At 39.5% G+C, this 13,593-nt stretch overlaps 1 protein-coding gene across 4 annotated transcripts in view; it reads left to right on the top strand.

The window, feature by feature from the left end:
• The window catches only part of arhgef12a (Rho guanine nucleotide exchange factor (GEF) 12a), a 102,284-nt gene that overhangs the window by 49,129 nt on the left and 39,562 nt on the right, over positions 1-13,593 (top strand). For all 4 annotated transcript variants that reach the window (XM_061973000.2, XM_061972999.2, XM_061973001.2 and 1 more), the window contains exon 3: positions 13,171-13,262. In XM_061973000.2, coding sequence (XP_061828984.1) covers positions 13,171-13,262 — 92 coding nt within the window. The remainder of the gene's footprint in view (positions 1-13,170; positions 13,263-13,593) is intronic.

Below are 13,593 nucleotides of genomic sequence, written 5' to 3' on the forward strand. Positions count from 1 at the left end.
TGGAAGAATTAGACTAGCTCGCTGCATGTGCATTGCAGACATGGTTGTTGTGCGAAAAGATGAACACATTATGTTTGTGTCCCTCCAGTAACATAGTGACATTTCTCAAGTTGAACTATCCAAACTTGAAATAATACATGTCGATAGAGATGTCCGATAATGGCTTTTTTGACGATATTGTCCAACTCTTAATTACCGATTCCGATATCAACCGATAACGATATATACAGTTGTGCAATTAACACATTATTATGCCTAATTTTGTTGTGATGCCCCGCTGGATGCATTAAACAAAGTAACAAGGTTATTGGACCTGGTTCTAAGAACCCTGTAAGCAATCTATTTTCATTGACAACCAGGTCTGGTGAAGATAAGGTCATTTTTAAAAATAATAATAAAATAAGATAACTAAATTTAAAAAAAATGTCTTGAATAAAAAGAAAGTAAAACAATATAAAAACAGTTACATAGAATCTAGTAATTAATGAAAATGAGTAAAATTAACTGTTAAAGGTTAGTACTATTAGTGGACCAGCAGCACGCGCAATTGTGTGTGCTTATGGACTGTATCCCTTGCAGACTGTATTGATATATATTGATACAGTATATAATGTAGGAACCAGAATATTAATAACAGAAAGAAACAACCCTTTTGTGTAAATGAGTGTGAATGAGTGTAAATGGGGGAGGGAGTTTTTTTGGGTTGGTGCACTAATTGTAAGTGTATCTTGTGTTTTTTATGTTGATTTAATAAAAAATAAAAAAAATACTTTTTGAAACCGATACCGATAATTTCCGATATTACATTTTGAAGCATTTATCGGCCGATATTATCGGACATCTCTACATGTCGGGCTCAATCTTTATAGTGGGTGTTTGATAGAGCGAATTGAGCTCATGTAGTTTTTATTTGTTAGTAATATTTTGACATTTTTAACAAAATTTGTAATGTTTTGACATGTTTAACATAATGGTTCCTGCTTGTACTCAGGCGTAGCAATATGGCCTGACAATAAAATCTCATATTTTTTTCATTGTAAAAAAAAAGGTTATACAGTTTTTTTCCGACTTACTTTCTTACTTTACAGAGATAATGCGAAACAAGTTTTGCTTTTATCTAATCAAAAACTAGTAGTTTAAAAAAAAAGTGACAACAATTATACAACTTACAGGCATGAACATACACTAACTGTATCTTATTTTAGTAAAATATAAACATATTTTTTTATGAATTTGTTCTTAGAAAAATTTTTAAAAAACAAAATTAAAATCTCTGGAAAGCAAAACTTCTGTCTCATACAACATACCTTTGTATACAGACAAGGAGCATTTCACATTGTACGAATACGAAATTAACTCCAACATTGAAATTAATAAAGTGCAAACCTAAAGGGGACCTGTGATGATTAAAATCAACATTTAACACTGAGGGCGGGGGGTTCCAGGAAAAATGTAATTCTTTCAGAATCACAATTCTTAATTAATATGATTCTGAATTAATAAAAATACTATTTTTAATAAGACATTTTTTGGTCCATTTCCACGCTTACTCGCTGCACACGTTGTACATCAGCAGCCAAATGAGCTTTTGTAACCTGTGACCTGTTTTGATTTTTGATTTTATTACAATTGATAAAGCAACATTTTTTGCGAGAATCAGTTTGAAGCAAGAATCGCGTTGAATCGAGTCTGTACCGAATCGTCACCCCAAGAATTGTTATCTAAATTGATCGTTAGTTGTTCTAAGTAGCGCTGCACGATTCATCGTTAAATGATCGTAATCTCATTTTCAAACATGGATGATTCTGTACTGGTTGCATTATAAACTAATGCACCCAAACGCAGCATTGCCTCTGCCTCCTTCCTCAACCAAACACGTGAGCATGCTCCTGTTGCGGCTTCCAGCTGTAGTCTTTGCCATTAAGTTGATGGTGCCAGTCTTGTCTAAGTTGTAACTTTGAATACCAAATTTAGAGGTGTTGCAATCTCCATTAATAATTACAAATGCTAATCAGTAGTACATATGTGAAATATCCAATGTAAAGTAACATCGAGCTTGTGCATATTTGAAAAGTGGAGCCTTACTTTTTAGAACATAGTTATTAGTTTGTCTTTAGGGCTTTTTCAGGCATGCATGCTTTGTTGGCATAGGAAATTGCAGCATTACCAAGAGTCAGTCCGACTCAGTCCGCTAAGAATTTGCCTGTTTGCCCGGCAATTAATTGAGCCAGGGTCAAGTCTTCCAACCGGACGAAACGTCATATACAACAACAATATTGAGATATTGTAAAATTTGCTACTTGGTGGTACCTATAAAAGTACCGAATTCTGTACCTATCCCTAGCGTTACATGTTTACTATGGGCGTAACGATTAATCAATATATCGATTTATTTTCCTTAGATTCAACTTTATCAATCTGTGCTTGGCAAGTTCGCCTTCCGGAAGATATGTATCGATCCAAGATCGTTTTATCAGCACTAGCTTTCTTTGTTTAAATCAAATTAAAAACAATGTAAACATGGGGCTATTATGTATGAATTTTTGCTGGAGGTGGGAAAAAATATAAATTCTATGACGCATCACGATTGGAAAGTGAATGCTTCTGAATCGATTGACATATGTTAAATATTGACTATTTATACATGGTAAAGTCCCACAGATGTTTTTTTAAAATGCAGACCTAGTGCAGCCACAAACGGACGATGGAGGAGAGGGCAAACTATGATAGCCACTGCGCTAAGCTTTGTTGAATATGAAGTAGTGAAACAAGAAAATGCAAAATATGTTGTACACTTCAACAGAAGTCGAACTGGAACCTTGTTACAGCGGAGAGTAACCAGCTAAGAAGAGGAAATTACCAAGTAGATTAATAACAATTACAATATAATAATTGAATATGCATAAATATAACATTTGTTACCGAATCGTAGCCCCATAATCCTAATTGTAATCGAATCCTGAGATGCCCAGAGTCCCACCTATAGTTTTTGCACTGCCTGTTTTAAAAAAAAACAATTTACAATGACAGAAGTAGCAGAAATAATAGGTTGTAGCCGTGCATAAAATTAAGATAGGTTTCATGAGATCCCCGTAGTAGTAGTCATAGTAGACCTCAACAGGTGCAGCTACCAGTTCCTCTTTAGTATCCCAATTAATATGCATGTACACCTTCAACGCACAATTGGCTTGGCACACAAACGCTGAGATGTAAATAAGTCTAAATAACGAAACATTACTCCTATGTTTTATCGTCAATGTTTATCTTATGTTGGAAAAGTGTGTGTGTTTAGAGGTGGGTTGATGATCACTGTCAAGATGAATATGAAGTAGACTTATCCTCCCCGTCCCCCACTGACATCTGCACCCATGATCCGAACAACACACGCTCCGAACTGGGTCAGGTCAATTGGACATTTCAGATGTTTTTTCATAAACCGTCCCATCCCTACAATGTTGCGACCTTGTCGCTATATTTAGTGAGTAATCAGAGCCTTCCCGATTCCTGTTATCAAAGAGCGACGAGCGACAAATCAAGTGGAGACTTTTGGAGACTCTGAAATGAAAGCACGTATCGCTTTTCTCAGCAAGCGTTTTCATGCTTTTCACATGTTTTTATACTCACTTTTTCAAATGCGCCATGGCCAAGTATGAAAATTTATGCTGACATCATGCATTGCGTTGGTTAAAATGTGGAAGTCTGAAGCTTTGAGGCCTATTTTTCTTAAAAAACTTTGGTTTCCCAGAAATCTAGAGTTTGTGAGTGGCATTGGAGCACTAAACAACGCCATCTCATTTGCATAATCAACCATGACGCACAACTCAGTGGTTGTGTGTGAGAGGTAAAATAAAGCGTTTTCGTTTGTGTTGTAAGTGGTGTCAAATGTTCTCAAGTTTTAACAGTATTTGACAAAAGGACATTAAGTTATTGACTTGAGGTTGCTTTCATTTTGTGCAGGGTTGGAAAACATTAACGTAGGAGCGATTAGTTGTACTGTAATTGAGGGTTTTATGAAGACGGCCGTGACATTGTGGAAGGTTTATTAAAAAGGAAGGGTAACAGTAGTAACTCAGAAAGCAATTCATTTTCATCCAGCTTTCGTTCACATCACATCCGTCAAGTGCTCTAAGGCAGTGGTCCCCGACCACCCGGTACCGGTCAATGAAGCATTTGCTACCGGGCCTATAGAGAAACATTAAATAATTTATAAAAGACTGCATTTTCTCCGACTTAACTTTGGCCTGTCCAACTAGACGGGGGGTGTTTTCATTGTGGGCCACGAGAGGGCCGCTTGTAACAGTAAATCATTAATGAATTTGCCTATGAATTTAAATATTTAAAAAAAAAAAAATACGTAAAGAGTAAAACAAATCTGTGGATTTGACCACTTTTTTTTACAGCAAAAAACTGGCAGCTTAGTTGCCAGTCTTTTACTGTAAAATATATGGTGTCATTTTATTTATTTAAGGGGCGGTATGGCGTAGTGGGTAGAGCAACCGTGCCAGAAACCTGAGGGTTGCAGGTTCGCTCCCCCCCTCTTACCATCCAAAAGCGCTGCCGTTGTGTCCTTGGGCAGGACACTTCACCCTTGCACCCGGTGCCACTCACACCGGTGAATGAATGATGAATGATAGGTGGTGGTCGGAGGGGCCCCGTAGGCGCAAATTGGCAGCCACGCTTCTGTCAGTCTACCCCAGGGCAGCTGTGGCTATGAAAGTAGCTTACCACCACCAGGTGTGAATGAATGATGGCTTCTCACTTCTCTGTGAAGCGCTTTGAGTGTCTAGAAAAGCGCTATATAAATCTAAGTCATTATTATTATTATTATTATTATTGTTATTTTTACAACATATTATTGTAAATAGAAATACTGTACCGCTGTTTAATTTTATTTTGGCAACTCAGCTGCTAGTTTTTTACTAAAAATAAAATGTGGTACCATAAAATCATCAACCGTGGATGAAAAAAAAAACCCAAAACTGACAGCTCAGTCGACAGAATTTTACTGTAAAAAAAAAAACATTGGTAGTTTTTTTTTTTTCAACTAATGAAAATGCTGTAAACAACTCCCTAAATTTTACAGTAAAATCAATTGGTAATTTTTATAGTGTACAATTTGATTGATAACTTGCTTTGAAACCATAAATTAAGCAGATATTTAAGTATTTATTTGGATTTTGACCAACAAAGTTAGATAGTATAATATTTGTTGCAACATTGGACACTATTTTTCCCCTTGTTAAACTAGAAAAAAACCTAATTAACCTTCAGTAATAAAATAAGAAAGTAAAGAAAGAAAATATAAGGTATTTTATTGACACATATTATTTCCAAGCTTTTGCGGGCCATATAAAAGGACGTGGAGGGGCCTTGAGTTTGACACCTGTGCACTAGACACACCAATGATGTACAATAAAACTCCTCATAGGAAGTTGCCATTTGTTATAACTTTGTGACATGATACAATGCACATTAATGAACACATCCAATATAAATGTGACAGATTGTAGCCAAAGGCTGATTCCCATCAGCATTTCATTGCAAAGAAACAAGCCCAGGGCTCCCACTAATTCAGCGTTCTAGTGAGTTGTATTTTTCACAAGTGGGAAGCCGGTCCCTGAAAATAATGCCTACATTAAACCGGTCCGTGGTGCAAAAAAGGTTGGGGACCACTGCTCTAAGGCCAACAGCACACTTCTAACCTTCACAATAAAAGCGCTGCAAGCTAGATGCTGCCTGACCACAAGGGACAAAACAAGGGTCTCCAAAAAAATAGCTCACATTACCTTCATTGTGTTGACCAGCGGGATAAGCATCTGCTTTAACGGAGCGGGTTTTGAGTTTCAGGCATGCCCGCGCAGAGGTTAAGCCAGCGTTTCTCAAAGTGTGGGGCGCGCCCCACTGGTGGGGAATAGAGACATGACAGGTGGGGCGCGAGGAACGGGAGGAAATTTCACTTTAAATTTTTTTTTTAAATTATATTCTTAGTTTTTTTTTTTTTACTATGCTTTCATTTTCTATACACACTGTAAATCACTTTGTGATTCTGTCTGTGAAATCTGCTATATAAATAAATGTAAATTACTTATTTTTCCTGTAGGCTTTACATTTCTGGAGGAGCGAAAGTTTGACAGACATAGCAACAGTAACTAATGGGGGCGGGGCTAAGCGGAACAAATTTGACGAGACAAGCGCAGCAAAATGAAAAGCTGTCCCACTGTCAAACGACACAGTTGCGAGACGTATATGCGACATTGCAAGTGATCTTGAGGAACAACTCGTAGACAAATTAAAAGAAAGTCGTTTTGCTTTACAAGTGGACGAAGCTACTGACAGCAATAAAGACTGCCTGTTCATCGCATACGTACGCTTTGTGAATGGCGAGTCACTGTGCGAGGATTTGCTGTTTTGCAAATACATCAAAAATAGAGCCTCTGCTGATGAGCTGTTCAAGATAATGGACAGTTTCCTCAAAGAACACGACCTAAATGGGACAACTGTGTGGGCTTTTGCTCTGATGGCGCACAGACCATGGCAGGGTCAAGAAACAGGCTGTAGGCTTTAATAAAGAGGGTTGCGCCAAATGCGCATTGGACACACTGCGTCATTCACCGGGAAGCACTCGCGTCCAGGCAGCTCAGCCCCGAACTCAATGAGGTTTTAACATGTTGTGAGCGCGGTACATTTGATCAAAACACGACCACTGAAAGCGTGACTGTTCTCTGCACTGTGTGAGGAAATGGGAGCTGATCATACGGCCGTGCTGTTTCACAGTGAATCAAAGTGGCTCTCCTGGGGGAAAGTGCTGTCACTTGCCCTGCCTGTCTTGCCAAATGCATAGCTCCTCTTTTTTTTGCAAAGATTGCAAAGTGGCACTTTTATTTTATTTATTATTGAACTTGATGCAAGTTATTTGATTTATTATTGAACTTGATGCAAGTTATAACACTTTTATTTGATTTATTATTGAACTTGATGCAAGTTATAACACTTTTATTTGATTTATTATTGAACTTGATGCAAGTTATAACACTTTTTTTGATTTATTATTGAACTTGATGCAAGTTATAACAGTTTTATTTGATTTATTATTGAACTTGATGCAAGTTATAACACTTTTATTTGATTTATTATTGAACTTGATGCAAGTTATAACACTTGTATTTGATTTATTATTGAACTTGATGCAAGTTATAACACTTTTGTTTTATTTATTATTGAACTTTATGCAAGTTATTTTATTTCTTATTGAACTTGATGCAAGTTATACCACAGCTGCACAGTTATTTTATTCATTATTGAACTTGATGTTATTTTATGTTATTGAGTTTGAATGTATACAACTTGATGTTACTTGATGTTCAATAAATTTGAAAATGTTAAGCTTGGCATTAGCGTTCTGTTGTGGCGATGGGGGCAGGTGGGGCTTGAAAACTCCCCCTTGTCCAAAGTGGGGGATGACAAAAAAAGTTTGAGAACCACTGGGTTAAGCCATGCCCGTACTGCTGCTGACCGCTGTCAGTGGCGTCCTTGTGTTTTGAATTAACACCTGTAAGGGCTTTCAAAATGTTTATATACAGCATGGTGTACACCGCCTTCCGCCCGATTGTAGCTGAGATAGGCTCCAGCGACCCCCGCGACCCCAAAGGGAATAAGCGGTAGAAAATGGATGGATGGATGGATATTAACTTGTAGGGCTGTCTTCAAATAGTCAAAGATTAAACGATTTGATTCGGAGGAGTCTGATTTGACTATCAATCTTGCAGTCAAATTAGGGCTGGGCGATATGGCCTTTTTTTAATATCTCGATATTTTTAGGCAATATCGCGATACATGATATATATCGAGATATTTTGCCTTAGCCTTGAATGAACACTTGATGCATATAATCACAGCAGTATGATGATTCTATGTGTCTACATTAAAACATTCTTGTTCATACTGCATTAATATATGCTTATTTTAAACTTTCATGCAGAGAGGGAAATCACAACTAAGTCAATTTACCAAAAGTGTATTTATTAAACAGTTATTAAGCAGTGGCACAAACATTCATGTAATTTCAAAACAGAATGTGCAAGATTGTCAGAGACATTTTAAAACAAGCCTTTAGTGCACTTTTGTGCAAGATGACAAATTAAAACAACACTAAATTAAAGTGCACTTTTTGTACAGAACGCCACTACAATAGTTTAAAACAAATAAAGTGCACTTTTGTGCATGATGTCACACAAGATATTTTAATAACTGTCAAATGAAAATTAGCTGCATAATAGGAAATCAAATTGTGTATGTCCTTTGCTATGTGGTAGGTTCCGGCGGACAGTATCTCCTTATGTCATTTTTTTTTCATACCGTGTTCATGTGGAATTGGTTGCCTCGGCATTTTATTGGTGTGGCACCGAACGGAGATGTTGACATGCGGAGTAAGCACTGTTCATTCTCGAGCGGGTGACTTTTCAAATGATGCTACATATTAGCAGTAATGCTACTTTTTATAGCAACGCTTTCGCCCCACACTTGACAAATTACGGTTGTCTGTTCGACATATTCCCACTTGAAGCCAAACCACCGCCAGACGATGGACCCCCTGCTGTTTTTTGTGGGAATTAATTATTCCTTAATTTCTTACCAGATTCGCACCTATCTCTCTCCCACTCGCACCGCACCGCTAGCATCACAGCTAACGTTAACCATGCTGCTACCTCTTTGCTGCGCGAGAGCGTATACGTACAGTATGTGACGTATGACTTGACAGTATGTGACGTGTGTAAGAAAGTGCGCTTGTCTGTCTGTGAGAAGGAGAGACAGGAAAGAGCGAGGAGAGCCTGTAGTGTAATGCCAGCAGCTAAAAGCAACTGCGGGAGAACGTATACTCGAATATCACGATATAGTCATTTTCTATATCGCACAGAGACAAACCCGCGATATATCGCGTATATCGATATATCGCCCAGCCCTAAGTCAAATCATCAGATAATAAAGCCATGGTGGGAGGGAGGCAGAGTTAAGTACCTGCTGAGGCCTCCCGTGTACAGCAGATTTGTTAAAAGGATGAATCTACTGCGTTCATTATTAGTGAAAGACTCTAGTGTGCAGACAAATAGTTTTTAGGGAGTAAGAGATCATTCTGATCTGCTTTTTTGGCTTTTACTAGAAAGTGTTCGCTGCTTCCGATAAGCGCTTTCAGTGGCTGCTTTCAGTTGCTGCTTTCAGTCGCTGCTTCCTGTTGTGACGTCCTGTGTCTAAAACAGCTGGTCGTGTGTTTTAGCCTCCCACATTTCTCTTGCTAAAAGCTATTTATCTGCACACAAGAATATTTTACTAATAGTGTTTGTAAGATGTTTCTACATGCTGGACCGGGAAGCTCCCCGTTCCACCGCGCACTGCTGGCCGGCCGAATCCCGTCATACTGTTGGCACCGTTAAAGGGGAACATTATCACAATTTCAGAATGGTTAAAACCATTAAAAATCAGTTCCCAATGGCTTATTATATTTTTCGATGTTTTTTTCAAAATTGTACCCATCACGCAATATCCCTAAAAAAAGCTTCAAAGTGCCTGATTTTAACCATCGTTATAAACACCCGTTCATTTTCCTGTGACATCACATAGTGAAGCCAACACAAACAAACATGGCGGAAAGAACAGCAAGCTATAGCGACATTAGCTCTGATTCAGACTCGGATTTCAGCGGTTTAAGCGATTCAACAGATTACGAATGTATTGAAACGGATGGTTGTAGTGTGGAGGCAGGTAGCGAAAACGAAATTGAAGAAGAAACTGAAGTTATTGAGCTATATCGGTTTGAACCGTATGCAAGCGAAACCGACGAAAACGACACGACAGCCAGCGACATGGGAGAAAGCGAGGACGAATTCAGCTATCGACTTCTAACCAACGATTGGTATGTGTTTGTTTGGCATTAAAGGAAACTAACAACTATGAACTAGGTTTACAGCATATGAAATACATTTGGCAACAACATGCACTTTGAGAGTGCAGACAGCCTAATTTTCATCAATTAATATATTCTGTAGACATACCCTCATCCGCACTCTTTTTCCTGAAAGCTGATCTGTCCAGTTTAAGGGACGGTGTGAGCCAAGACATCCAGGGGGTTTAGCTCGCTCGTCTGCGGGAACAAACTCCCGCCATTGCTTGCCGTGCTACCGAGGTCCTTTGTCCCTGAATTGCTCACACACTCCGGCAGATTCAATGGGGGTCTGGCGGCAGATTTCTTTGACTTTATCGTTGGAAATGCATCTGCTTTGAGTGTCGCAGGATATCCACACATTCTTGCCATCTCTGTCGTAGCATAGCTTTCGTCGGTAAAGTGTGCGGAACAAACGTCCAATTTCTTGCCACTTTCGCATCTTTGGGCCACTGGTGCAACTTGAATCCGTCCCTGTTCGTGTTGTTACACCCTCCGACAACACACCGACGAGGCATGATGTCTCCAAGGTACGGAAAACAGTCGAAAAAACGGAAAATAACAGAGCTGATTTGACTCGGCGTTTGAGAAAATGGCGGATTGCTTCCCGATGTGACGTCACAACGTGACGTCATCGCTCCGAGAGCGAATATTAGAAAGGCGTTTAATTCGCCAAAATTCACCCATTTAGAGTTCGGAAATCGGTTAAAAAAATATATGGTCTTTTTTCTGCAACATCAAGGTATATATTTACGCTTACATAGGTCTGGTGATAATGTTCCCCTTTAAAACTCACCAGAAATTGAACACTCCGCCTCGCTTGCAGGTGTAGCTCCCTACTGGTAAGGGTAATGATCCTTCAGCAGGTTTACATACAGAAACTTTGTTACAACTAGTACGTTCTCTATCCATCCATTAATTTTCTACCACTTGTCCCTTTTTCGGGGTAGCGAGGGGGTGCTGGAGCTTGTCTCAGCTGCATTCGGGCGGTAGGCGGGATAGAACCTGACAAGTCGCCACCTCATCACAGGGCCAACACAGATAGACAGACAACATTCACACTCACATTCACACACTTGGGACCATTTAGTGTTGCTAATCAACCTATCCCCCTAATTAGTCAAATTTAATGTCTTGTCGGCACAGGACCCCACTAAACAATCCAATTTCTACCGTGTTCAACCTTGTTTAAAGGGGAACATTATCACAATTTCAGAAGGGTTAAAACCATTAAAAATCAGTTCCCAGTGGCTTATTTTATTTTTCGAAGTTTTTTTCAAAATATTACCCATCACGCAATATCCCTAAAAAAAGCTTCAAAGTGCCTGATTTTAACCATCGTTATATACACCCGTCCATTTTCCTGTGACGTCATACAGTGATGCCAATACAAACAAACATGGCGCATAGAACAGCAAGCTATAGCGACATTAGCTCGGATTCAGACTCGGATTTCAGCGGCTTAAGCGATTCAACAGATTACGCATGTATTGAAACGGATGGTTGTAGTGTGGAGGCAGGTAGCGAAAACGAAATTGAAGAAGAAACTGAAGCTATTGAGCCATATCGGTTTGAACCGTATGCAAGCGAAACCGACGAAAACGACACGACAGCCAGCGACACGGGAGAAAGCGAGGACGAATTCGGCGATCGCCTTCTAACCAACGATTGGTATGTTTGTTTGGCATTAAAGGAAACTAACAACTATGAACTAGGTTTACAGCATATAATAATACATTTGGCAACAACATGCACTTTGAGAGTGCAGACAGCCCAGTTTTCATCAATTAATATATTCTGTAGACATACCCTCATCCGCTCTCTTTTCCTGAAAGCTGATCCGTCCAGTCCAGTTGGAAATGCATCTGCTTTGAGTGTAGCAGGATATCCACACATTCTTGCCATCTTTGTCGTAGCATAGCTTTCGTCGGTAAAGTGTGCGGAACAAACGTCCAATTTCTTGCCACTTTCGCATGTTTGGGCCACTGGTGCAACTTGAATCCGTCCCTGGTCGTGTTGTTACACCCTCCGACAACACACCGACGAGGCATGATGTCTCCAAGGTACGGAAAACAGTCGAAAAAACGGAAAATAACAGAGCTGATTTGACTCGGTGTTTGTAATGTGTTTGAGAAAATGGCGGATTGCTTCCCGATGTGGCGTCACGTTGTGACGTCATCGCTCCGAGAGCGAATAATAGAAAGGCGTTAATTCGCCAAAATTCACCCATTTAGAGTTCGGAAATCGGTTAAAAAAATATATGGTCTTTTTTCTGCAACATCAAGGTATATATTGACACTTAAATAGGTCTGGTGATAATGTTCCCCTTTAACTGACACATTGTGACCAGGCAGAATACACTGCGATCATCATGATCTGTTTATATCTCACTTAAAAAAACAACGCCACAGATTCGACTAGTAGTCGACTAAGGGAACAATCCAACGAATTCTAGCCAACAGCCCTTCTAACTTTTGTTCCCTTCATTGCAAAACTTGCAGTGCAAATGGACAAGTATCAATCAATCAATCAATCAATCTTTATTTATATAGCCCTAAATCACAAGTGTCTCAAAGGGCTGCACAAGCCACAACGACATCCTCGGTACAAAGCCCACATACGGGCAAGGAAAAACTCACCCCAGTGGGACGTCGATGTGAATGACTATGAGAAACCTTGGAGAGGACCGCATATGTGGGTAACCCCCCCCCCCTCTAGGGGAGACCGAAAGCAATGGATGTCGAGTGGGTCTGACATAATATTGTGAGAGTCCAGTCCATAGTGGATCCAACATAATAGTAAGAGTCCAGTCCATAGTGGGGCCAGCAGGACACCATCCCGAGCGGAGACGGGTCAGCAGCGTAGAGATGTACCGGTACGGACCTCAACAAAATTGACAGATTATAAGCCAGTGTTTTGCCCAACATCTGTAGTAGTTCCAAAGCTCATTTGCTCGTTGCATAGAGTTACAATTCCATCTACTTAACAGGTCTAACGACAAGCCAAACAAACATGTTTATAATGTGAATGTGGGTAAAATTCTAACCTAAAGCTAAAGCAAAAAACAGCGCTTAATCCTTTTATGGATTGAATTGTCACCCCCAAAAAGAAATGAATGCTTGGGAAACCGTGTCATTCCGATGTATCTGTTTCACTTTTGTGCACATATAAAGCTGCTCAAGATTTGTCAACATTAAACCATAACAAGCCATAATTTTTTTTTTTTACTCTTTTAGAACCAGCAGCATTCTCAGCAGAGACCACCCCCCGGACAAGAAACCTAAAAGTGACAAAACCTCACTTCCCTCCAATGAGTTTGACCCAACAGGTAATGTCACAAACCTATTCTGCTCATCTCATCACTTCGTCAGTCTGTCCTACCACGTGTCACACCTATTTCTTTCTCTATCTCATTACACTAAACACATGGTCTGAAAAAGGATGCCTGTTGATGACAGTTACCACAAGGCAGCTGGGATGCTGAAAGTGTGTCTCTATTCTTTCTGTGGCCTTATCTTATTCTAAATGTGTTTTAAACAACTTTCTTTCTGAAATCAGTCAACTGACACACTGTATTTCTTGTTCACGGTCCACATTTAATGTCCCAGAGAGCTCACTAGTCCTTTATAATTGCAGCTGCATGCGTCTTTAACGTTCGC

This window comes from Nerophis lumbriciformis, linkage group LG17, assembly GCF_033978685.3.
Source record: "Nerophis lumbriciformis linkage group LG17, RoL_Nlum_v2.1, whole genome shotgun sequence".
NCBI lineage: Eukaryota > Metazoa > Chordata > Actinopteri > Syngnathiformes > Syngnathidae > Nerophis > Nerophis lumbriciformis.